At 30.2% G+C, this 27,941-nt stretch overlaps 1 protein-coding gene across 2 annotated transcripts in view; it reads left to right on the forward strand.

Moving 5' to 3' along the window:
* The window catches only part of LOC145313230 (uncharacterized), a 67,830-nt gene that overhangs the window by 23,064 nt on the left and 16,825 nt on the right, over positions 1–27,941 (forward strand). For both annotated transcript variants that reach the window (XM_080152531.1, XM_080152532.1), the window contains exons 8-10: positions 5,443–5,512; positions 27,011–27,122; positions 27,623–27,660. In XM_080152531.1, coding sequence (XP_080008657.1) covers positions 5,443–5,512; positions 27,011–27,122; positions 27,623–27,660 — 220 coding nt within the window. The remainder of the gene's footprint in view (positions 1–5,442; positions 5,513–27,010; positions 27,123–27,622; positions 27,661–27,941) is intronic.

Consider the following 27,941-nt stretch of genomic DNA (forward strand, 5'->3'; position numbering starts at 1 on the left):
GGCTGAAATTAAGGAGAATATACCTAAGGTTTACTTTAAGTGATTCCTCTTCTTATTTTCATAAAAATTTTAAATAGTTAGATAAATATTGCTTATTAGGTCAAAACGGGCATTTTAACAAACCAATATTAAACTATTATAACTGTAAACTTTTCCCCATATAGTTTTTTTTTAAGCTTTAGTTTGTATTTGTATTATTATCTCCACTATGTTAAATGTTAATTAATAAGATTAAATTATTAATATTAAAAAGCACGTATGCATAAAGGTTTTTTAACCCTTTAAAGGCTAACACCCCCTTCAAGAAATCGGAATAACGGCGTTAAAAAAGTCAAAACTGTATAATATGCGAATTTCCATACCTGTTTCAAATCACTTAATCTTGTTTAAAGCCTGCAGAGCAAGTTTTGAGAGGCGATTGAAAAGTTGTTAGCCACTCTACTTAAACCATTTTGCGATGGACAGGATTATGTTACATGAAGAAGAAAATTAGCCCACTTGTAATCATCATAATTGTTTTATGAAGTATTGTAAAAGTATGATGATATTTTAATAAATACTGCTGTGTTCTCATGTATTATCATGAGATACAATAATATATGTTATCCAATAGCTTTCTTTTATCTATATCAATTTCCAGGCAATCTGATTATGGCAGGTGTCTTATTTTAAATTTTTAATTCACACTTACTTAATAATATTAGGGTGAATCAAAAGCACCCCTTACAACTGAAGCAATACAATATTTAAAGTAGCTAATATTGACTGAACGAAATGAAACTTGGAAGCAAAATATATTTTGTTCAGGTAGAAAATACCTGTCCAAAGCTGTGTATGCAATATCTAGCTAGTTTGCAGCCTATTCAACCATAGAGATAGAGAGCTAAGGGTGTTTATACAATCTTACATATTGCAATTTATGTAAATTAGCCAATCTTCTAGATTTAGTTGAATCTTAATTCATAGGTATTTAAGTTCTTCAAAGTACCAACGCAAAATCAGAAAATTTAGAAGAATAGTACATTTTGTCGTAACTGTGATTCTTTTGACAGGTGATAACTGGCAGTAAAAGCACATTTCATTAGTATATTAATCGATTTCTTGAAGCATGAAATATTTTTGGCTGAAATGGTTGAAATTAAGAGCTGAGTAGAGGGTTCTGTAATCCTGTAATTGGACTCAATTGATTAGAAGTGAGAGAGAAAGAGAGAGAACGAGAGAGAGAGATAGAGAAAGAAGCAAAATTAAATGATGGAAATTTCATTGATGAATTCATTTACTCTCTATAATCTAACAGCACACATACCATTTTAGAAGCGTAGCTTCTCTTCAATCGTGCAAGCGGCTGAAAATAACGATTCGTAACAGTCTTACTTGTTTGTTTTCTTAGCTTATTCCTGGATACATTATTTTTTGCCATTAAAATAAATACTTTTAATAAGAGAAAATATTGAAAATTCTAAGCTAATAATAAATTTTTCCATTTTCCAAAAGCTATACAGCAATTGTAAGAAATTATTCTTGTTTATTTATGCATTTCAATTGAATTACAAAATAGAGCATACATTTAAATCCTATTAGTGTTCTTTTATTTATAGAAAAAAACACTAGCATATTTCTTTTTGGAGTAATAAGTACTTTTCAAACTTGATAGTCTTTATTAATAGCACTTTGTTCAAACAATGTAATTATAGAGTTACTTTGCTGTCAAAAATCTATTAAGAAACCATCTAGCCAACAGGGGGAATTATACTTCCCCTATTTCATTCCCATTTTCCCCTATAATTCTCTTCCCCTAACCCTTCTCTGCCCTACGGTGGTTAATTTGGTGCTAGCAATAGATGTATTAAGTATGGAGCAAACTTTTTCTTATTGAATCAGTTTTTAAATCTTGTATTTTTGATAATGCTTACTAATTTAAATGTCATTAAAATATCCACTTATCACAAGTAAAACACATAACTTTATTAATAATCATAATGTCTGATATTCACGTATGTTAAAAACACAACTTAATATCTACTAATTTTTAACGCTTTCAAATAAAATAACATATGTCCAAATCCTATAAATTTCTTAGGCCAGCCTAGAATATCAAACAGGCCTGTATTAATATAATAACACATCTTTAAAGTTTAAAATTGTTCTTTTTAGTGTTCAGTAGGTATTCTATTCACAAATATAAAGGTAAAAACAGTGTTTATTTCTCCATTAATTAATAAAATCCATTGTGTTGGTTCACTATTTAATTATGCCATTTTATTAAGCTTTATAGTCCCGCAACACACTAATATATAGTTCCAACTTTGCAGATTTTAATTAGATAGACGGATACACTTTTTATTTACATTTGCTTTCCCTTTAGAATGATATTTTATATTAGGGCAAATCGTATAGAGGCTAGGCTTGCTTAGGAGCTGGTTCATATTCCTTTACAATTTTGTAAGTTTTAGCCAGGAAACCATAAATAACAGGCAACCCTACGCAATTTTAAAGAATTCAAAGATCTCAGAGAAAAATTATGGTTTGTTTCTATAAAGGCTGCAAATTGTTAAGAAATATTGCTATTTACCAGGATGTAGCTAGGGATTGATAACTTTCTAACGGCTTTGACTGCATAATAATTCGTCGGCATTGCCGCTGCAGATTGCCTTTAAGTATAACTACTGAAAATTTTACAATGTTACATAACGCCGATTGATAAGTTATATAGTAGATATGAACCAGAAAATTTTGTGTTAGGAGTAGCTACAAATTGTTGCATAGGAATCATAGGAATCGAATAAGAGTAATTGGGTTAGGCGTGTGGTGCGTTGGGGGAAAATATTTCTACCATGGTTTTAATATTAAAGGGAATGCAAATTAGATTGTAGGTTGGGGGGGGGGGGGGGGGGGTAGGTATAAATCAATTTAGAATTAAGGTGCATGAGTAAATGGGGGGGGGGGTATATGAGATTAATTAATTGATCACATTCTATAATATAGGTATAATTGGTAATCTACATACATAGATGTGTATGTATTTTAAGTAGAGCAGCTACAATATATGTTGTGAGTTATTTCTGTTCTTTAGTCTGACTTCTTTCTTACCTTAAATGGAGAACTCAATCGTTTCTGAGGTTATCGAAATCAAAAAAACTTTATATAATTGGATAAATAAAATTAACAGTGGAACTACTTTGCTTTTAACACCTGCATCTAATTTTCCATTATGATTCACCAGATGCATATGTTATTTCTTAGCCTTGCATTTAATATGTTGTCTTGAATCGCTTGTTATGTAAACAATTGTCCTTGATTGTATTATATGAAATATAAGTCTTTCTTTAGTGTTTGCTTATATCTATATTAAGTTGTATTTGCACAGCAGCTCCTAAGTATTTTCCATCATGCATATAAATATATAAGTAGATATGGAATATGACGTAGAAAAAAAGAATGGGGTTCATATTTGCCTGTCCTAGAGAGGGTGTTCAATCATTTCAGCATTTTGTCATATCATAAATCAACATTGGAAACATTGGTTATTAGTTAGAGTTGATATTTAATTAGTAAAGTAAAACATATGTAGAGTAGCCATATGTTAGGCAGATATAGAATAAGTTTCTGATTATTATAAGTTGTCATAGTACTGCGGAAGTGATAGGACAAAGTCCTATAGTGAGAAAATTGAGTAGGTGGATTTTTCTATTTAAAGCTATTTTAATTTTCTTTTTACGATAAAAGTTTTCTTTTAGAAGATTCTGGTATTTTGATTAAGTTTTATAGAAACAATTAGAATTCAGAAATCTCTTATAAATTTGACCATTCACTTTGCTTTATTAGTATACTAATAATACTTTCTTTTATATTCTTTTTTAATACCTATTATAAGAAGAAATTTAAAACTATGGAACTTTTTTTTCTGGTAAGATACGCCCATTTCTCTTTTCTAAAGTTCTAATAAGAGTTTTTGAGTAGGAATAATAGAATAACCGCTCCAGAAATCAGAAATCAACCTCTAGTCCACACTTTCATATCTTTTAGAAATCTCCCTTTTTTCCCCCACGTTTTGTAAAGGTCCCCCTATCCAATCATAACAACGTCCCTGCCTGCCCTGCTTACCAGGGAGGGAGGGGACATTGGACTGTTTATTGCACTAGTCCCCAAAAGTTTTACAATAACGTTTTCTTATTCGTTGACTTAACTTTAAAGATTTTATTGAAGTTTAATTGGTTGATTCATTAAGTTGAGTGTTCAAACATTTCAACCACTACTTTTGATTTACAGAAGGGTTAATTTTGTATATCATCATTTGGGATGTACATCAATTAATCTACCATTGTCTTATCCCTTTAGATCCCTGCTTGCCTTCCCTCTTTTCTATTTCTGCTGTTCTATCTAATCTAATCAACCTTTCCATATCCTGAGCACCAAATCAGGAAAGAAGGGATAGGTAAATAGACATTGAATTCTGTCAGTTGTGATCATGGAAGGTAGCGCAGTTGCTTTATGACTATCCTATATCAATATGTTCGTCGGTATGTCAGTCTTTGCGTGTTGCAAATTATCGTTTAAACATTACATTTACTGACTCAGCCTTAAGGTTTTCTGTAGGATATTGTATGATTGTTGTTGTTACGTTACCATGAACATAACTGTCCTTGTCTTTATTTGTCTTTCCTTCCATCTATTTGGACAAACACGTATGTTCCTTTTAACACGAAACATTTCCAGGATTTTCTGTTAAACATAAAGTTTATTCTCAATGTTTTGCTTTAAAATAAAAGAGAAAAGGGATAAATATGTATTATGAAACATAAAGAAAGCATTTTAAGCAGTTAAAAAAGCTAGATATAGAAATGTTATACTACAACTAGTTTTAATGTTCTGTTTATTGCCAATTTTGGAGAATATAATTGTAACATTTAAACAATTATGTCTGCGGTTAGTTTAGAACAAAGTTGGGCTAACACAAATTAGATAATAATGCTCAATGGTAGAAAATTGTTTTCTTTTTGCCATTCTTTTTTAGTGTATATTATTTTTTGTTTTGGGTTCTTGGGCTCTTACCCTGCGGGACCATATTCCTACGGGGTATCTTCCATGGGAGGATTTCTATCTCTTACCCAACTCTGTGTGTGGGAAACCACAACCTTCTATTTTTTTATATAACCAAGTTAGTGTAAGTTTGACCTAAGAATAGCATTTGATATAAAATATAAATTCTACTTTGATATTCTATAGTTTGAAACTTATTTATTTAACCTTGTAATAAAAAGCAAGACTGTTTCATAATATGGGCATATTCGTCATATCGTTACCACGATAAGAATGCGTAGGTCTTTTTTTTTATAAATAATGTACCAAAACTTCTGCTACTCTAATTATATATACTTGTGCTGTGCTTTTACATATGGTATCATCCTTGTTTTCATTTTATTTATTTATTTTATTTTTCAGATTGGAATAAATCCTGGTTTGTACGCAGCCTTCAAACAGCATCATTACGCTGGGCCTGGAAATCATTTTTGTAAGTATCATTTCATATTCTTTTACAAAAGTAACAGGATGTCATTGTGTCTGTGTGCCTATAGCTTCAGTTATCGCTAACCGCTGAACCGTTATGGTTCTATTGTACAGTTTAGTTCCTTAGAGGCGAAGGGAAATTGTATAACTAATTTCAGGGAGGGTACATCTCCCCTTCTAAAAAAATCGACCCTTGAAATGAAAAATATCTCCTCGCCCAAAAAATTTACTTTTTTTATTTTAAAACTAAAAACGAGAGTTAATAGTTGACTTTTAACCCCCCCCCCCTCTCCCCATTTTTTCTAGTGCCCCTAGAGGCTTGTAAAACATAAAATATTAATATACACTTAATTGTTAGAATTTAGTAGAAAAACATACAGGAAAAACGATTTACTGTGGGTATTTGTTTAATAGTCAAATACTGAATTTTTATGCATATATAATTGCTATAATCATAACTTGTACCTACTAAATTACTTAAACCATTATGACATTTTATAAATATTGATGTAAAAAACGTTTTTATAATAAATAAATATTAGATTCAAATTGTTTTTAGAAAACTTTGAATTAATTCAATATAAAATTAATTTTAAGTGTTTTGTTATTTGCTAGAATTATATTCCATCTTTATGTTTGATTTTATTTTTAAAATTTCTGTAAAATTAAAAAGTCTACACCAACATACCAAATAAGGTTTAATTTTGATTTTTAAGATTTTGATAATATTTCTATTTTAAAATAGATTATTATTCAAAATAGCTTAAAATGAGTAGGAGTGGGTGTGAATGATATGAATAAGTTGGTAGCAAAATTGATTTTACGTAGAAGGAAAAAAGTTTTTAAAAAAAACGCAAATTTTTTTTTTATAAATCTTCAAATTAAAACTACTTAGGTAGCAACCAAAGAAACTTATAAGATAGAAAAATTTCTTATTTTGTGCGCAGTATTTAGTAAAATAGGAAAGGAAGGGAAGCTTAGTAAAATCCAAATTGGTTGTTTTACTTATTTCAAAATTTAAATCCAAAACCCTCTACCTTAAATTTTCGACGAAGCCCAATCTGTCCTACTTTTGATTCCTGTGACGTCATAAAAATGAGGGAGATGAAAGAAGAAGTGGGAAAGAAAACCCTTAAAAAAGAAATGGATAATCCCTCATTTTTATGACGGGCTTCGTCAAATTTTCATCTTGTTGTTTGCCCCTTGAGAATAGCTTTTATTCTCTTGGGCTACCATAAATCTAACGTAAAGAAGCCTAAAAAGTCAAAATATTCAAAAAGTTAAGTTTTTTTAGGGGGGGGGGGGAGATTCACTGGAAACATATAGGATTCTTCCTCTCAATTCTTTTGAACTTTGGTTTACACAGGCCTGAAAATTGAGAATTTAATATAAATCTAACCACCAGATCCAGACTCACACTAACACAGACACTAACACCTAAACACACATACATACTCAGAAAAGTACACAGAAACACACACACACACACACACACACACACATGCTTTCCAATTTCTTACACATAAAATCCACACACTGAGACTCGCATTCTAATCCCATAGACTTCAGTATAAATTATAATAATAGACGTTTTATATTCCAAGAAGTCTGTGCATAATGTAGATTAATGTTAATATACAAAGCTTAAAATGACCTCAAATCATGATTATTATTAAAACAAGAACAATCAGATTCAGAAGTAACGCAGTAATAACTTAAGCTATTAATACAGTTTCCAAGAAAAAGTGCATTCATATAATCACATATCAACATTTATCATTTAAGATAAAAGTCAATAAAAAAGACTACCTCTTTAGATCTTATGGACTATAAAAGTTTGATAGTTTATAACAGTTACATCCTTGTTTTAAAGATTTAAAGATATTACATAGTCATGCAATAGAAAAACAAAATTAAAACAAACCCAAGTTGTCGGCAAAAGAAAAACAAATTAATTTGAATATTTTTGTTTATTTATTTAGCTCAGTTTGTGTATGACGATTTGAAATGTCATCGTTGTGTCTTGCTGTTTTAAAATTGTCACTAAAATAATAATCTTTTTTAAAATAGTAGCGTAGCTACTGAATAATTAGGATATTCTGTACTTTACTACCCATTAGTATACATATATATGTTTAGGTATTTATCGTTTATTGGTTGATTTAAATCACTAATATACCACTTTTTATGATTTATTTACAAAATATTCCTAAAACTGACATGTATTACTTATTTATTAACTAATTATTGTTTCCTAGTCTAAACTTTGTAATCTTACGACATAATTGTCCTTGTTCAAAAAGTAGTTTATTTTCTATTTTGTGTTAGCCTTGCAATTTTATACAGTCCGCTTAGTAGCAATCAGATTTCAATAAAGTTTGAGAAATAAACAATATCTGACTCTTTTATTGGACTCTTCAAACCATCTGAGAGCTTTCCCCTCACACATATCTCTAACTCGTAAAACTGTTTTATGGAAAAGTTTATTTTACAGCTATTGGTCAGATATGATTTTTGCATCTATCAGTAAAAGAAATTGTATTTTCTTTCACCCCATCAAACAAAAAATGGCATAGCTTTTTTAAATAAAATGAATAGTTTATCTACAAAAAATGCATACTTTTATATATTGTATCTTTTTCATTTTGATAACTGCGCGGCTAAAAATAATAATTATTATCATATTGTTAGCATTAAAGTAATTTCAACAGAATCTTTATATGGATTCATTTTTTTGTCAAAGACCTCTATATCTATTAACTTTTTTAATAGTATTGACAAGGGCAAATATTTCTGCTCAAGTCTCAAGCTACGCAAACCTATTGAAAAGCAACACATACAAAAATTTTAAGCGATTTCCTTTTTGAGTAGTATAGATGTTAAGTTGTTCCCCTATTTAAATAAGAAAAATATCTTTAGTATCTTCTCGTACTTTTCTGCCGGACAAAACTATAAATTCTTGAATACTCCTAATTTTATTATTTTTACCTTGTGAAAATACGCCATTTATTTATTTTTATTTGAAATAGAAGCAAAATAATTTTTGTAGCTGTAGTTTATCCCAGCTTATACTCAACGAATATTTAATCAGAGGGGGGGGGGGTGATCCAAAGATGCTAAAAAGAGATTTGGTCACATATTAAGATCTGTACTGCTACAAACAAATAGGAAGTCAAGAGATCATTACATTTTCCTCACCTTTGTCACAAAATGAAGTATGCATAGAAATTAATTATTTTAGCATAAGGCAATAATTAATCCTTGGTAAAGTACACGTCCTTGTTTTTTGTTCTTGCTAATTAAGGTTTAATTTTGTATGGAATTAGGAAAATTGGGAAATATGAGAATTTGGCGAAGAATGTTCTTTGTACACCCCCTTGATTTACATACAATAGAGTTTAAAAAGTATGTATTTTTAAAAATTATTAATTTTTCTCACTATAGGTAAAAAGTTCAGATAAGAAAACATGAATTTTTTATTAGTTTCTTTATGGATAACAATCTTAAAATTAAAATGTCCTTTACTGGCTGCTTATTTGGAGGCAAATTAGTTTTACTTCAAGTAAAATCATCTGATAATTAGTCAACAACTCTATTGTCTAATATTGTATCCTTAATTTATTTGCATGTCTAGCTGCCTTTGTTTTATTGAAATTAATGGTTTAGATAAAGATTAAATAGGTGTGTACCTCTCAACTCATTTACCCGTTTAATTAGAAAATATTATTAAGGCGTCCCCAGCATATAGGATCTTTGAAAGGGGTAAGAATATATATTATATATATCATCCTTGAATTTATTATTTTATCAGGAAAGCCATTTCATGAGAACTGTTAAAAATAGTTCAAAATTTCAATCCTATTCTTTTTTACAAACACACGTACATACATCCTATTTTTGATTTTATATTAATTTTATTGTCATTTCTATAGAATAACATTATAAATGATAAAATAATGAATTAATAATTGTAATAAGCTAAACTATTACCTTTAAAGATTTTGCACTATATACTATATATCTAACACTCCAAAACAAAAGTATGAATCTGATTTTGTTCAAATACTGTATCTCAATTCTAAATCTGCTTTTTTGGTCTCTTGTGGCCCTGTCTGTTAGGTGGGTGGGTGGCAGTGCCCCTCAGGGAGAAAAGGACAATTATGATATAAATCTCTTTTTTTACCTTAATATTCAATAAACTTTCTTGAATTGGGGGAAGTTTAAATTTTCTTCCATTGTCCTCTCCCTAGATCCCTGCATTGACCAGTGTTACATAAATTACCATTTCCATTTCATATCTCGGTACAATTTTACTTTTGTCTTTACTTTCAAATTGTGTCTTAAAGAGAAGGGAAGTGGCACCTACAGAAAAGTTTTTCACCTTCCTATATTATTCCTGTTGTTAGAAATAATGAAAGTTAAACCAGATCTAAATTTAAAGACGTTTTTTAAATTTTTGAGCCCAATAATTTTCTTCTAAGAATGAAACTGGAATACAGTTATTTCAAAGTGTAATCTTTTTTTGCTGTTTTCATACCAATTTTGAAGAAAATTGTGTGTGTGTTTGTTTGTGTATTGTGTATGTGAATGTTAAAACTGACCAACGAACCATCCAGCGTGAAATAGACTTATTTTCCTGGCCTAAACTTGAACACAAAATATATCTAACACCTCAGTAATTTCTATAATTTGGAAGATTAGACCCAAGAAAAGTGGGGACACACATTTGGTATTTTGATTCGTTTGAATAGTGCAATGCTTATGTGTTTTAGTTTCAAGACTTTAAAAGTAAATTTCATGATGAAAACTAACCTATTTACTTAGGTTTATTAATAATTGTGTGTACTTAAAATTTAATGGCTTAGGTCAAAATATGGCCTTTTCCAAAAGGTTCAAATAATTCCTTTGACGAAATGGTACAATTTTACATTTAAAAAATATCACATAATATCCTAACCTTTCTCTGATTATACCAATGAGTTCACCTTCCTCTAACCTGAAGTATCTATATTTAGCAAGAAAATTTCCAGTATTAAATATAATAAAAGAAACTTAAGATTATATTTTTAGAAATATTTCTTTAATTAAAAACCTTTTGGCAAAATTTTTGACATTCTAATGTTTCATAATTTTTTAAGGAAAAGTGGTGAATTATTGAAACATTTCTTTACAAATAAAACTGTTGTTATTCAAATCATGTAAATTGCTAAAGATCGACAAATAAAATGTAATAAAGCATACAAAAATGCCTTTAAATTTCGTAAAAGAGAATTAGCCTTTTATATTCAATAAAAGTACGAATACTTTAATTATTAGTTAAACCTGAAGGGCAAATCTCATTATTCCAATAATAATCGAATTTTGTTTAAGAAAAAAATTTGAAAGTTGCATTCAGCTTTAAATAATATATTTTTATCAAGAATATTACTTTTAATAGTTTTTATGTAAGCATTTGTATAAACAACCTTAACACAGCTAAGAAAGCTTATGCCAATTTAGATTCAAAACAATGTTCTAGAAAATTTGTTTTTATATCAATGTTTCTATCAAGGCTCGGCAGCTGCTCGTTTCAGGGCGGTTAAGATTCGATTGCGGGTTGTTACAAATTGTTGGGACGGCTGTTTTGTTGATTTACTAGCGGCTGACACTTTTAAACAAACTACTTTAACTGCTGAATTTAATGGAGATTCTGCCACTTAGAGTCCAGATTTTGGCGACCGCAGCTTTAATTTTCTTAAAATATTACAACGGCTGCCGAGCCCTCTGGTTTCCGCTACAATAAGAGTTTATGAAGTTTGAAATTGCTCTTAAAATATTCTACAATTTCTTCAGAGAGGGAGTGGACATGGGTAGCAAAAATAATCTACTATCAGTTCTTAAACAAAATTTTGTAAGAAATCACAGGCAGAATGTGTTAGATTATAATTAAAGGGGGAGGGGATTAATTTCTTGGCCATTAACTTATCCCTGTATCCCTGTAATTCTCCGACATGAGTTTAGTTTTACATTAAACTATTACTCTAATTCAAATCTCTGAAATCATTTTAGATTTTGTTCCTAAAGTTTTGTATGTATATGTATACTAATCTAAAATACAAAGTAGAATGATGTCTGTCCGTCCGTCCCTTAAGATCTCGGTAACCACTGAACCGATTGGATTCTACTCTTTAGGGAATATACCTACTGGTCCTGTGGTGGTTTTTAGGCTGTTTTCTTGGAGTATGGAACACCCCCAACCCCCCAAAAAACAAAAAATACCCCCTTACAAATTTTTTTTTTAGATTTATTGTATATATTTTGCGAATTCGTTATTTATTCGGGTAAATTGGCGACTCATTCGCAATTTTTTTCAGCTGGGATTGGCGATTCATTCGCAATTTTTTTCAGCTGGGATTGGCGATTCATTCGCAATTTCTTTTGGCTGGGTAGTTAATAGAAGATGTAATGATTCCCATACTCATATAAATTTTTTAAAATTTTCTCTTGAGGTAAAGCCCCTAGAGGCTAGGGGCGAAGCCGCTAGTATTAATATAAACAAGGATGTTTTTGTTCATAATTAGAACAACAAAATTTGCATGAATTGGTTCAGCGCGACTAAAAAAGTCTAAATAGCTGAGTGTAGATGTATGTTAAGAGGTAGCACTAAATTTTATACCAAATACATAGTTTCCAGGAATTAAAAGGGATAAGACAATGGACTAAAAATTGAAAAACAGAATGTCTCTCAATTTAGATAAAAATGCCAGTTCTGTAGATTATAATTAATCATAATTGTTTATTGATTTTTTGGTACCAGTATAATTTTCAACCAAATAATCCCTTCCTCCCTGATAGTTCGTTCCCCTTATGATTAAGAACCTTTCTTATCAAATTAATATCCAAACTGACAATAAGAAATAAAAACATGAGTTTGTTTTTTCAGCGCTTATCAAACTGACTAATTATTGACAGTAAAGAAATATTATATTAAACACTTCGGCAAATGGAAGTTTTTGTCCTTGCTTTAAAGTTTATTTTTGAATAAAATTTTCTGTTTTTTATTACTGCAAATAAGAATTTATAACGATTTTAAATTTTTTCTCTGCAAAAAGTAGGCTCTTTTTTGAGGAAGATAAAAGATATCTTAGATATTTTTTTTTAGGAAAGCAGAATTATTCAACTTCCCTACTGTTAAAGTGTATTTAATAAGTAAGTAATGATAACATAACTTTAAAGTATGATAACAGATATCTTATTATTGATTTAATAAGGGAGGTTTTATTTATTTTAATCGCATATAGAAAATAACACGGGCAACAAAATTAGGATACAAACCAAAAAAATATCTTTTCATAGGACACCCAGTAAAAACAAATATATTAAAATAGAAAACGTTTTATGATCAATGGTGATACCTTACAGGTTGTGCTTTGAGTATTATTATTTTAAGTTTATTATTTATCACTGTAGGTCATCAAACGTCGAAGTAGTGGGTGGGCCTTTCAGCGTTTTTCCTTCTCCATCTCTCTAGCTTGCTATCTTCATTTTCAACGGTGATGTACGTCTAGTAAAGCTATCAATTATAGAGTAGCAGTTCTATTTTATTTTTCAGTAGTTGAAGGAATCGTCATATTTTCTAACTTGGAATTTTCAAAGCAAAAGAAATAAAAGGATAAAAAGATATTCCTTTACGTGTAAATATTGTTTCTTTTTATCAATAAAAAGATTTTTTTAGTTTTTTAAATATTCCTCTAAACTCTTGTAGCGTGATTATGTTGTACGTGCGTTGTGGTAATGCACTTAAAGAGCGTGAAGCACTTGGCGTTCTTGCAAAACTACTTCATAAGTTGACCAGCTCTAAGTTTTATTAATGATTATGCGTACATTTAAGAAGCTTTTAGGTTCAGATAGATAATAGAATAGCCTTTAAAGCTACAGTAACTTTGTGGTTTTTGATTCGTAATTTAGTCTTGATAAGAATTTTATGTAGCTAACTTATTCTTTACATATTGGCTGTTTCAATGTACAATACTGAAAGCAGCATCCTTCTAATTTTGTGCCCCTCCTTTGCTGTAAAATCTATATTGGCTATTGTCTTTTTTTTTTAAATAAGATATATTTATTTTCCAACAGAGTTTTTAGTTGAAAGAGAGTAGAAGAACCTTAATGATTTTAGTAAAATTAATTAAGATAACATTTTACATCAACTAAACTACTAAAACAATTCTTATGAAACGATTTTATAACATTTTAAAGAAATTTTGTTAGGTATTATAATTGTTCTTCAAACAAGATAATTTTTAAGCTGATTTAAACGGACATATATGCATGGACAAAAAAAGTTGTTTGATGAGAATATTTGCAACGCAGTGTGGTGTGGTCTCTATTTAGATTTAAAAATGATAAAAATGGGTTTGGTGCTAACAGGATAAAATGAGATACAATCCTACTTTTCCCTTCAAAGTTTACCAGCTATCGTAGGAAGATTTTACTCCTATATTACTAGAGGCAAAATTTCTTAAACATCCATTGTCCTATTCCTAAAGATCCCGGCCTTAAATACAAATAGGATTTAGATCTTTTATTTTTCAATTTTGTAATGTTATAAAGTGGGTCCAAAGAAACTTTATATGGAATTGCATACTATAGCTTCTAAGGACGAACAACAACGTCGAAAGCAAACACACTCAGTTTTCATACATTCCTACAAAACTTAACCACATAAAAATAATTTATTTTATAAAGAGTTAATAGTTTACTACTTTACATAGAAGATAAGACCCTTTAGGACTCTAGGGGCACTTGAAAAATGGAGTGGGAAATTCGCCCATCCTTTTTTAAATTTTACTCTTCGTAGGCTGGAGAGAGACCCCTCCCAGACTAGTTTTAAACCTTACCTGGACTTTTATGTTGAATGTCAGAAACTCAAATTTTTAATATCTATGGTTCTTGTAAGGTTGGGATTTAATAAACGGGTGTTGATCAGCTTCCCTGTTTTAGATTCGTATCTTTAAAATAATTTTTCTTGGAAATAAAGAAAAAATATTAATTAATATTAAAAGTTTTATATAAATACCAGTAAGGGAGGAGGGGGGTTGGTTAAACAGGATTGGTAAGGGGAAGCAATTTCTGGGTGGGTTGTCAAAAATGAACAAAACTGGAAATAGCATTTTTATGTCATAGGAGGGGTGAAGCGGTGCGGGGATGGGGTGCATGATGCTTTGTGTTACCCCCCTCCCCTGTACTAGGAAGGGGAAAGAGGCTTTGCTAGTATAGTGTTCATACGAAATTGCACATTTTATTCAATAATTTAGGTAAAGCAGAAATAATGAACCTTACATTTATTTATATCATATAAGATGAAGTTACATAACTTAAAATGATTAAGTTAGCATTTTAACTTTTCCTTGTCTTTTTTATTGCTTTTTGGAGTTGTTAAGTATGCTTATTACGTTTTATAAATATACTAACGGCTGCACCTCTAACATCTCTGTGATTTGTATCATTAGGGATAGAAAAATAAGTTAAATACAGTCTAAAACCATACTAAGACCTATGTAAAGTCATCCTGAAATTGAGAACAAAATAGGTTTAGAAATTATCTAAATTTTAAGCTACAAAAAAACCTTACTACTTTATATTATAAAATAACATTCTAAGAAAATGTAATATACTTTGCTTTTCCTTTGCATGAGCTGAAATGTTTGACATCTGCTAGGACAATAGGGTAACTCTGCATGATGAGGTGTTAATCAAAGCGTATCATCCCATGCAGTGCTCAATTACGGGGGCTGATACCAAGAACGGAGGGAGAGCTCCAACTAAAGGGAGGTCTAAACCACTAAAAGGGGGAAATAAACCATTAAGAAGTGTGGTTTTTAAAGGGAAGGTTGGGTTACATAAAGTGTTAAAAAAAGCACACACAGAGGGCTGTTTTAATTGTCATGATTGTATGCTTGTGAAGAAAAAAAACTTAAATTTAAATAAATAACTTATTTTATTCTTAAACATTATAAGTACACATATTCGGTAATGAAATAAATGTACCAAAAAGTGCAATGATTTTTTTTTATTGTCTGTCAACAATGTAACATCATAACCCTAGTACCTCCCAAAAGTGCCCCCCCCCCCCCATCCGCTGTATTTTTTTCTTTCTTTGGAAGGGAAGCTGCGTGAAAGCAAGTAGAAAAAAAAATAGCAAACGTAGGGGCGAGGGGGAAGGTAGTTGTAAAAAATGAGGGAGGAGGCGAGGGTGTAGCTGACATTGAAAAAAAGGTTGTGCCGAAAAATCGCACATGTTTCGGCTTGTGACAGTTTTTTTTTGTCTATTTTACTAAATATTTTCACATTAACATTGGCATTTACTTTAAGAATTTAAATTAGCATTATTGTTTATTAAATATATAAAATTAGAATAGCAGAAACTAGGTAAGTATATTTGGTATTAGAAAATATTTTTTTCTTGTAACATTAAAAAAAAAGATTTGAAAGAAGTATCATTTTCAAAAGGGTGGGCTTTATATCAAATCTAAAAAGGTGTTAAAATGAAGTGTTATACGCTAAATTACGAACGACAAAGGGAAGGATATTTATACTACCTACAAAGGGGGAGTTTGCCCCCCCCCCCCTCCGGCCCCCTTTCATGATTATTTTCAGTATGTTCCCCTTTTTCAACACCGTAACCTCTCCCCTCCCTCTCCCCTTGTGTCTCGTAAGGCATTTTCATGCAACAAGCCTGCATATTTCAGGCACTATACACACTGGAATTCAACAACTATTAAGTTGAAGAAAGGATCAACGCCAATAAATATAGATTGATAAATAACAGTCTTTAAAATAGAATTAGTCCCATTTTGAGAGGAGTTTCAAACAAAAATTCAGCAATTTTTTATTTTCGCATTTGCAATCTTCACAAACTTTGGCCCTTGTCGTAAAAGAATTATTTGCTAATTTTATTTTGTACAAAACAAATTATATCAATTTTATTTTTAAAAGCTAAATTTTCTTCAGCAGGGGCAATTTGAATTTATTAAGCTGTCAGTAAAATTATAATTTGAAATTAAGATATAGTAAAAAAAAAAATTCTTTAAGTTTTAAACTTTTTTTGCCCAATATCACAATGTGTTTTGCTGAGTAGTAAGGGGGAATGGAGTAGCTTTATCACAGGGAGGTGGGTATCAAAAATAAAGAAAGGAAGAATAAAAAAGGGAAGGAGAACAGGGGGGAAGGTGTCCCTCTGAATCTTCTGATAAAATAAAAACTTGTTTTAGTTGAATTTCGGACCCTATTTCATTTATTCCTTAAAATTTACTTATCATAAGTTATATTATTAAATGTAATTTGATATATGTTGATAAATTTTGCTTCTGTGACAAATACAATTTTACTACTACTTATAACCTTGCAATAGTTTAAGTGCAAAGAGGTAGCAAAGTAGTGTTGGATGAACCATAGGCTAAAGGCTCTCCAATTAAAGGTCCTTAGCCTTAAAAATTTTAAACTGAAAAGCGTGATTTGTAAAAATGATTAAAAGTGATAATTTGAAAATCAGTAGTGAAATTCATTTTTGATTTGGTTATAACCTAACTTTGATAATCAGTTCGAAAAGGACAGTTCTAACAGTTTGGTTGATTTTAACCATGTAGTGTCAGCTTTAAGGTTTGTTTACTTTCTTTCATTCTACACATTTATCATCTATTTAAAGGATGGATATAAATTGCAAGAATGTATTAGGTTTAAAGGCCAAAAATATCAAAAACAAAATAATTGAAAGGAGGGGTGTTCAATAGTTCTTTTATGTTTTAATTTATGACATGAGCTTAAGATAAAAAGTTTAAACAGAAAAAAAACTTGGATAAGATATGATTACTATTTCACACATTTGATGATAACAATTCTCTAAGTGATGATAATATTTGTAGTAGCGCATCTGCCTTACACTATGGCCCAGTCCGTACGTCCGAAGTAATATTACTCGAAGTTTCTCATGGAAATGAGCTATCTTTTAACTACAACTTCAATAAACTGTGCTTCATTCCTTTATAAAACTAAAAAAATATAATTGTTTTTTCAATTCTACAATTTTATGTATGCATTTTTTTATCTTGTCGTTGCTGAGCTACTTATGGATATTGTTGTCCTCGTTACTACTATGTACACAACAAGGTTATTCCCAGGGATCAAGGGAATAGTGGAACCTTTTTTTTGCTATTTTTGAAATGTGTTGAAAATGGTAGTCTTTGGGTACCTTTACTTCCTGAAGTAAAGTTACCCATTCTAGATTTTGAAGATTAAAAACTGACAAAAAATACATGATCCCTTATTTTCTGACTATTTGCTTTACAAGTTCCAGAGTAATAACTTGATTAGGAAACATCGATAATTAGAACTTTTTCTTAAATAAAGAACGAAGGTCTCTTTTTAAAATTTTTGCTAGCTATAGAAATAGTATTAGCTATCAGCTTATTTTTTAGGTAAAAATGGTGTAACTTTATTTCAAGAAGATTAAAAAATTACAAATTTATACAAATTTTCAATTTATAAGTTATTATATATTAAAATCGCCCTATCCTACTGCTGCTTGAATGTATATAACTTCAGGCATATGGGGATAAGACAATAATAAAGTATATATCTATGTAGATACAAAAATATTATAGATATATAAAATTGCATAGGACCATGTTTTGTTTCTTATGTTTACTGTTATTTAAAAATTAAACTGTTTGAGCTCTTTACATTTGAGAAAAAGTTTTATTTATAACCTATTGCCCTTTCCCTGTATTTCTTATGTATACTTGAATTTAAGAAAGATAAGCTGTAAACACACATTTGACACATCATCTAAAGTCAACATATGTGTGCAGCTCACTTCACTGCAGCCACAACTTGGATTTTTAGCTTTTTTTTTATTTTTTTATGTTGCGGGACAAAGTGTCTCAAAAATCAGCCATGTGACATAATAAAAATGAGTGATTATTTATCTCTTTTTTAGGGGTGTTTCTTTCCCACTTTTCCTCTCATCTCACTTATTTTTATGACGTCACATGGCTGATTATTGGTTTATTGACCTGATAGTAAAATATGATTATGCTATAAAATTACATGATAACATTATTTAGGTATGTCTATCTCAATATATGTGAACTTTTACCATTTTGATACCAAACCATCTTAGAATAGTTAACCTAAAAATATTTGTTCATAGCAGGCTATAAATTAAGTAATGCTTAAGCTTGGTTTACTTTTTTAGATACAAAATTCTTTTTTAACTTCTGTAATCTAACATCTTACAATCTATAATGGCTCCTTCGGCACGGACTGTTGTGATTTTAAGGCCCTAGAAATGTATGTAAACATTTTCTTAAAAGCAATACGATCAATAAAGTTTTGCTTTCCTACAATCTAGAATTATTATTTCTCGTATTTATTCGAATCCGGTGGATAAGAACCGGTTCTCATCCATACGAAAAAACTATGTCTAGCTTCGTATTATATCCAGCTTTCTACGAATTTAAAAATGTACAATCATAAGATTAAAACCAGTTTTTTAGCCCGTGCACCTAATAATACGATGCGAGAAATAACTATTCTAGAGTTATTATTAAGTCTTTTGGTGGTCTGTGTAAATTAGGATATTCTAAACGGCCAGTTTCAACTGTAAAGTAATAATTACAAATTACAATATGCTGAATCTCATAATGAATTTGAAAATCAAAAAAGTTCTTACACAAAATAAAACATTTGTAATCGGATTTTACTCAGATTATAATACTTTTTGTACACTTAACCCTAAACAGACAGGCAAAGTTAAACTATAAGTGAGGAAGGTCAATGAAATATATTATCTCAGCTTCCATAGAAGCTAGAGTAAAATAAAATTTAGTGTCTGTTCTTTATAGTAAGTTTAACTTCTTTCATAATTCAGCTTTATCAAAATCTAGAAAGTAAGGTTTTCACAAGTCATGTGGTTTTATTTTTATAAAATGAATAATAGATTTAAATCAACAGGTGAAATTTTTCTGTGTGGAAATAAATCATATTTGCAGCTTCAGTCTTCTGTCTCAAATAGGAGTGAGAGAAATAAAATAGCTTGAAAAGAATTCACATTACCAACAATATTTAACTAAGTTTGTTTAATTACCAAGAAGGTATGAAGAATTTTCTTAAATCCATACCTATTTAAACATATTGTCATTTAAATATGTTTAATATTACACTATTTCTGTTTACATATAATAGTGTTACATTGTTGCTGCTAATGTTTATACTTGACCTTGTTTTTATACATTTGCTTCATTAAATGGTTGTGAATCATCGTATGTTTTCATCCCTGTTTTGAAACTATCCCAATTCTTAGTTATCTAGCGGCTTAACTCATAATTTACTCCCACGAAGTAGGGAAAAGATTTAGTGCAGTTTAATAAAAAAATTGAATTTTGTTAGGTATTAATAAGATTTAAGTTGGAAGTTTATCAATTGACCAAGTAGGTTAAAAATATTACCTTATGTTAACAAATGGCAGTTGGACCATTGCTCTAAAAAAAAATTAAGATTTGAACAAGGTGTTTGACTTTCCATTGATTTTTTAGATTATTTATTCACATTTAAATATCTGATGATATTTCCAAAAGATAGCCTAGATCCCAAATAAGAAGTATATCTGGCCTCCCTAAAAGCACAACTTAATCAGTTTGGCCATACCAGAAATTTTTGCTTCAAACCAAAAAATCTGTTGTATATTCTATACATTAAACTATCTAACTTAAAATATCGACAATAATTTTGTCAACACTTATCCCTTGTTTTTATGTATTATCCAGGGGTAGCCAGTCTAACAATCAATTCTACAAAAAAATCACGAAACCTTATAAAGTATGTGGTGGTATATTTTGTTTTTGTCATATAACTGAAGAGGGGTGGGAAAGAAGGGGAGGAAAAGGTGAAGGGGATCGTGGGGAAATTTTACTTTAGAGTTTGTCAGAATATCAATCCCTTTTCCCTGGTATTATCAGCTAGCACCACCATACACCCGTGAAAGACTTGCTCTTGATTGATGTAGAGCTAACACACACATACATTCACACTTTTTAGTTGCGAAGCAACATATTCAATCCATGTGACCGCCTGTCAGTCAGTAAAATCATTTGTGATAAACTAGTTTTTTCAACTGGATATTTGTGGAGATTTTTTAACGTGACTATCGTTCTTAATTCAATTTTAAAAAAATTGCTTCCTTAGTGGAAAATAAGAGAAAGTGAATCAATGGGCGACGAACCTGTAACTTATTTCAACCGTTCGTTTGTATGTAATTCTATGAGTTATTTCAGCGTCATTATTTGTCTGTCTGTTTGGCTTTTCTTTATTTTGTATTTTTTACCAAATTATGCTTAGCTTCTTTTGGATGTTATCAACTCTGTTACACACACATTCATACTTTTTCCCCACACACACAATTACACACTCACACACACACACACACAAACACACATAAATTCTAACACAGACATTCAAGCACCCTAGTAGCACACACAGAATATTTTCTTATCAATAGGAACAGAAGGAAATTGGTATATTAGGATAACTATGTTTATAAACAACAATTATGACTTCCTTCTTCCATTTATATTAAAATTTAAAGTAATTAAAAAATCATTAAATAATTAAAATCATTTTCCAATACAATAATTAAGCATGTAAATCACACCTGTAGTCATTTATTAAATAATCAAATAGTCAAAATTGTATAACAAATTTCTTTCCTACATTTTTTTTTATAAAACTGATTTTTTGGTAGAATGAGGGAAAAGTTATGTAACATGGAGGCATAGGTTTTGCCAAATAATGATCATATCAGTCATTTCCTGTCCATAATTTTCCCAGCAGTCACTGCCAGGATTGCGGAGCTGGAGCCGTCCGGACCACGGAACCGGAGCCTGAGTTCAATAGTAGGCTGCGGCCACGTTAGGTTCTCCTATAATAATTTCCAGTAGATTTCCACCTTTCATAAAACGGAGCCGGTGATTGAACAGAGCTCCTTGAAAACTTGTAGCTCTGCACCCCTGCCATTCACTGGTCCCTTGGGGGCACTCTTTTTATACCTTTTTCTCTTTATTTAACCCAACCCCATGATAAGCAATTGATGTAGTAGATATAGACCCTTAAAAATTAATATTTTAGTAATTTTTGTCATACATAATTTTTTTTGGAATTAGATGCAATACTTAAAGTTTCTTTTACTTAATCATAAAAGTTGTATTTAGATGAAGGCTCTAAGTTAACTCTAATTAATAAAAACTATTTACTTTCTTCATATTCTTTATATGCTAAAGAAAATATTAATAGGCGGGTTAAATTTTTTTTTCATGAATAAGTTTATTTATTGTCAAATATTAATATAATTAGTTTAAAACAATAACACTTGTTTTTCTATAATTTTTAATTTACAATGCAAACAAACATTTGGTGAATTTGCGCCATTTTTGCAGACATTGTCTCTAATATAAGGATGATTATGTACATTAATGCACAACTAATCCTTTTATATAAAAGTAGCAAGGTTTATTTTGTCTGGAGCTATAGATCTCAAAAATGCTGGACTGAATTGGTTGTACTTTTTAAATAAGCTTTAAATATGTCTGAGGTAGTTTGGGACCATTTTCTCACCTCCCCCACCTTCTCCTAGAAGCTAGGGCGAAGCAACTTGTTATAAAATAATAAGATCTGATTTCAATTTGAAAGGGTATTTTGTCGATATACTAAAAAATACAACTTCTTTAAAACTAAATGTATGCACTTCTTTCCTCTCTAGCTGTTGTTTAGGATTTTTGATTTTGAAAATTGAAAACATGTACCATCTGTAAACTTTTTTTTGTAATGTACAATTGAATTTAAATCTTTAAAGCCAGCTACGCAACTAGCATAAATTATTATCCTTGTTTTCTATAAATATACAAAAGCCCCTGAAATCCTATTCTCCGCCTGTTTTTAACTACAGTCCAACCCCCCCCCCCCCCCCCCCCCAGCCTTTTATCTTCCACATTATTCAGCCATTCGTGAAGTGAGATAAAATGCTGAAAACGGGATATATTCACACCCAAAAGTTAGTCCCTAAAAAATTGCAAAATTAGGAAGAGTTGGCTCTTCAATTCTAAAATAAAGTTTCTAAATTATTATTTTGATAAATAAATGGAATTATATTTAACCCTGACTCTCTCTGTCTCTCTTCTATATCTCTTAGAGATATTCCTTCCATTCAGAAAAACTTTCTTACTAAATATAGCAAATGCTCTACAGCTATTTCTCAATTGTTAATAGAATAGTTAGAAATATACAATATATAATTATACATATACTTTTAAACTATCTTTTTTAAAATAAATATTTTGCATTCAACTTTTTTTCCATTCTATAGGATATTTTCTTCTTTCGGTGCTTTTCACAAAGAGCCTATCGAGCACTAACCCTTTCACCCCCCCCCCCCCCTTAATTTTTAGATAAATTTAAATTAATAAGGGGAGACCATTTATTTTAAAAACATCATATTTGGTCTTTCATTTCATATCATCCTTATTGGGTAAATGAAGGCTTAAAAGCATTTAGTAAATAAAATTAAATAAACGTTTTGATGCGTAGCTTTTTTACAAGAATGTATGTACACCCCTCCTGCTCCCATCATATTGTCCGTGATTGTATGGTTGACTGAACCCATTGTCTGTGTCGGAGACAACCCTCCCCCCATCACTCTTCTCTTCTACCATCTCTTTCCCACCCTTTTTATATTCTCCCCACTCTTACCCTTCTTTCTCCCCTTGTTTAATCACCCCCCATTTTGTTTACTATTTCTGTTGTTCCCTTCCTCATTTTGACATTTGGGACAACATCTCAATTTCCCCCCTTTTTCCTTTCTATCTTTCTATCATGCCATTTTCTATCTCTCTTTTTCTTTCTTTTTTTCTCCCTTCATTTTAGGAAAAATCTTTCCCTTTCTCTTTTTTTTGTGTTTAATGTGTAGTTCTGTACATCTTCTTTTATCCTTCCTAGGCTTAATTTAGATATCCCCCTCTCTTTTTAGTAGCAAAGCTACTCTATAACTAACTTTTTCTTCTTCTGTATCTGTTTGTCTAGCCATCTATAACCAAAGTTATATTGCTTTTTGTAGATATTCTCTTGAAATTTTGAGTGAAGATTTTCTAGGTCTTTCCGTCCATAATGATGAGAAAAAAAACTAGATTTTCTCGTATTCATTCGAATCCGGTGGATAGGAACCGGTTCTCATCCATACGAAAAAAACTATGTCTAGCATCGTATTATATCCAGCTTTCTACGAATATAAAAATGTACAATCATAAGATTATAAGATTATAATTGTACATTCTATATCCGCGGAAAGCCGTTTATAATACGATGCGAGAAATAACTATTCAGGTTTTTTGCTCTCTGCAATTTTATAAATCAATAGCGAAGAACCCCCTTTGTCTCCGACTGTCAGTTGGTATGTCGTTAAAGCTTTATTTTATTTTTGTGCTTCGCTGCTTTAGAATGATGTCATCCTTGTTGATTCCTGTTTCTTTCTGTTTCTCTATCTCTTTCTTTCATGTTCTCTTCACATGTTGACTTTTCTCCGATGGTATTAGAAGAATAGAAAGAAGATAATTAAAGTCACAAAAAGAATCGTCTCTTTCTTTTTTCTCAAAAGTGGGCTTCGGGACAATGTAAGTTTATAAGTTTTAAACGTTTTGCCACCAAGAACACTTTATTCCCATTACTGCGCAGCAATTACAAGCTACTACTATATTGAAGACTTTATATAGCCCATTTACTTTTAACTATTTTTATGGTTTAAAAATTGTCAAATACATTAACAGGCTTTTATTTGTAGGCGTCATTCACGTTCGAACATACGTACGCACTTTAATTATAATATAGATGCGGTAGAATTGATTTGTTGGAATTTAATGCTCTTAATATACATTTTTAAATCACAGGACTTGTCTAAAATTACTAAATGCTTGCTCTTTTTCGTTGCTCAAATTATTTTTCTTGTTTGTCAAGAATCATTTCTTGCAAGAGTTTTTACATAGAAACATATGTGTGTCTAATAGGTTTAAAACAAAACTTTATTTGATCTTCAAGATTTGATATCTCTTGAAAAAAAGTTAGACCGACGGACCAAGAGTGTAGAGTAGATGCTTAGAGTAAATTGAATATCCCCATTAGGAGAGACGGACAGACAAAGTAATATAGAGAGTTACTTCGCTAATATTAAGATTTCTGAATGTACATATTTATTTATATAGGTTACTCTATCTTGGAAAGTTAATTAGGAAGGAACCCTTTTCTATCTCAAATATAGATATGAGATTAGCTATAATTAGATTTATTATTATCAATGGTGTTACAAAATACCAAAACAATCAGTTCTTCTTAGAAAATAACCAGATAGGTATAAAACTTTACCTAAATATATCATCCTATATATAAAGTAGTAAGCGTGTTTGTCTGTCCCAAAGGATCTCGCTAACCGCTGAACCGATATTGTTCTCCTTTACAGTGAAGCTTTACTCTTTTACTTTATTGAAACTCAAATTTAAAATTGGATGGAGTCGACTTTTCCCCTTCCTACTTTATGTGCCCCTAGAGGCTTCTAGGGGCGTAGCCGCTAGTTCAATTAAAAAGAAGTTATACCTAGCCATTTTATGAACTTTGGAAGTACTGAAAATCCTAAAAAGTAGTTGCTTTATTGGAAGACTTAAAATTTATCAAAATTATCACAAAATATTTGCAAAAAAATGTTCCAATTTCTTATTAATGAAAATTAACTCCCAAAATATTACTTTGACTCCATCCTTTCTACCTTCATATCTCATCTCTTTTCTCAACAAACAGAACAAATATTTTGGGTTTTGATTCCAGGATTTATTAATGTTATGTCACCTTCGATGTTTTTCTGTATTAAATAAAGATTCTGTTAGTCTTGTATTTGAAAACTTTCTTCATATTAGTTGCTTAATGTTTGATTAAGTACGGTATAGAAAAATCTTTTAGGCTAAGGCGAAATATTTAGTTTACCGTTTAAAATAAATCCAGGATTAGTATTATCAAAAATTCTTGTAACTGGCCATAGGAGATATTGTAGGGATTATTACCTTTCATCTCAGAATATTGCTTCTATGTCACAATAATATAATTCTAACCATAGACAAATATAGAATAGCATACCTTTCATAGAAGAATATGACTTCTATGTCACAATAATATAATTCTTCCATAGAAAAATATAAAATAATATATCATTCATAGGATAATATTACTTCATCATTGTCAAACGTTTTGCTGAGTTCAAATTAACATCAAAATTAAACGTAATATTTCGTTTTGTAATTTAGTTCACATCATTATTTTATGGAAAATTTTCACAGGCAACAATAAATAAAATGAAGCATCACTACATACAGCTTAGATTGTAAATTTTATTCTTAATGATAATGATTTGATAAAATTTTTGTATTTTATTCTGGGTTTTTGAGGGATAAAACAATGGTTGATAAATTGATGTACAAGAGCAGATTCCTCATGATAATAAAAATAATTCCTCTTTTATAGATCAAAATTAGTGGTTGAAAATTTTGGACTATTTTAGTTTGAACTAAGTTTTTTAGCCAACGAATTAGAGAACAGAGGTGGATTCTTAAAAAAGATTGCCCCACTAATCGCTTAGTGGGGCAAAATTGTTTTCGTGAAAAATCCTCCAAAATCATATAAAACATCTACAAAAATTAAATAAAATCTTATGTTAATAACCCTTCTTTGATTTTGTTTAATTTTTGTAGATTTTTAATTTGATTTTGGTGGATTTTTCACGAAAACAATTTTGCCCCACTAAGCGATTAGTGGGGAAATTTTTTTTTAAAGAATTCACTCCAGGTTTATAAAATTTTGGGAGCTAGTGTAATTTACTGTTTATTTTAATTCCATCAATAAATAAATTTAATAACAGTTTTTTATTTACCAAATTTAACTTACTAAAACTGAGTATATCTAGTGGTATGGACAGCTTGGTGGGAACAAGGTTTTTACTTGAATAAAAAGAGAATTTGCTAGCATCCCAACTAATGACAAGTCAACATTTAGATGTTTGATTTTACAATTATTGCATCCACTCTTTTCCTCTAATCTTAAAAGAGCTTTTGATTTCATTTGCATATCGAGATGTGAAAGATGGTTTTTAGGCCCAAAAATAAATTAACAAGAATGACAACATCCATGAAAGCGAAGCTCTAAAACTATAAGGTAGGACAAACAAAAATTAACACTTGTAGAGTGTCAAACCTGAAAAAGCAAAAGTTAATTTACAAGTCTAATAAAATTGTAAAGAAATTTTAGGACTTAAATAAAGAGATAGTACTATTTTATATGGAGCTATATTTCTTCTGTATATTTTCTACAAATTTTGTACTTAATTACTAATAATATTAGAAATGTATTTAAAGAATGAATAAATAATAATAATATTATTTTTCAGGGAAATGTATGTTTTTGAGTGGACTAATACCCCGACCTATGAATGCAGATAATGATAGAGAACTACTTGGGTTAGGCATAGGCTTCACTAATATTGTTGATCGGACAACCAGGTATGTTTTCGTTGTAGAATAGCTATGGTAGAAAACACTTCTTGGGGATTTCACTTTTACCAACCTCCCCCCCCCCCCCAATGAAATTTTAGAGAAAAAATTTCATTCATAATAAGTTAGGCCAGGGGCTAGTTTCCTCTAGTAATGACGTCTTTTTTAATTAGAAGTCGTATATTAGGCTAAAACTAGAAACTTAAATAAAAGCGAAAAAATTATATTAGTGATTTTCACTTTACTGGTTTTTTTTCAGATGAAACAAAATATTTTTTTATTGATTAAATGGTAACTATGGGAAACCCAGTTTTGGTTTGTTGAGGTTTGTTAAGGGCGATTTTCAACTAAATCTTAACATGATAAATTCACTGAGTGAAAAAGTCTTTCATACTTCCCAGCTATTTATTGAAATATATTTCGGTGGACATTGCACCCTCATCAGTCGTGAGTTTAGTTGGATGTTAAAAGTAATTTGTATAAAACTTAATATATGTATCTTTTTTTAGGGCCAGTCAAGAGCTAACAAGACAAGAAATAGAAGAAGGTAAAAGATTTTTTTTTAAGTAATTACGAAGTTTTTTAACAATTAGGGTTATTCCGATAACTTAAATCAGGAAGTCATTTGCTAATATTTATCCTCATTGTTATAATTATTTATATTATCAAAATAGATAAAAGTATTAAAAAAAATGTTTATTTAAGCTCTCACAATTAGAACTTATTGATGATTTCACAATTAATTAAATTAATCAAATAAAGATTTTTAAGTTTTATTTTAAATTTTTGATACTCATTCCAAACCTTTCAATCAAATTAACATGGTCA

The sequence above is a fragment of the Acartia tonsa genome, chromosome 3 (assembly GCF_053477335.1).
Source record: "Acartia tonsa isolate MP-2025a chromosome 3, ASM5347733v1, whole genome shotgun sequence".
In the NCBI taxonomy this organism is placed as follows: domain Eukaryota; kingdom Metazoa; phylum Arthropoda; class Copepoda; order Calanoida; family Acartiidae; genus Acartia; species Acartia tonsa.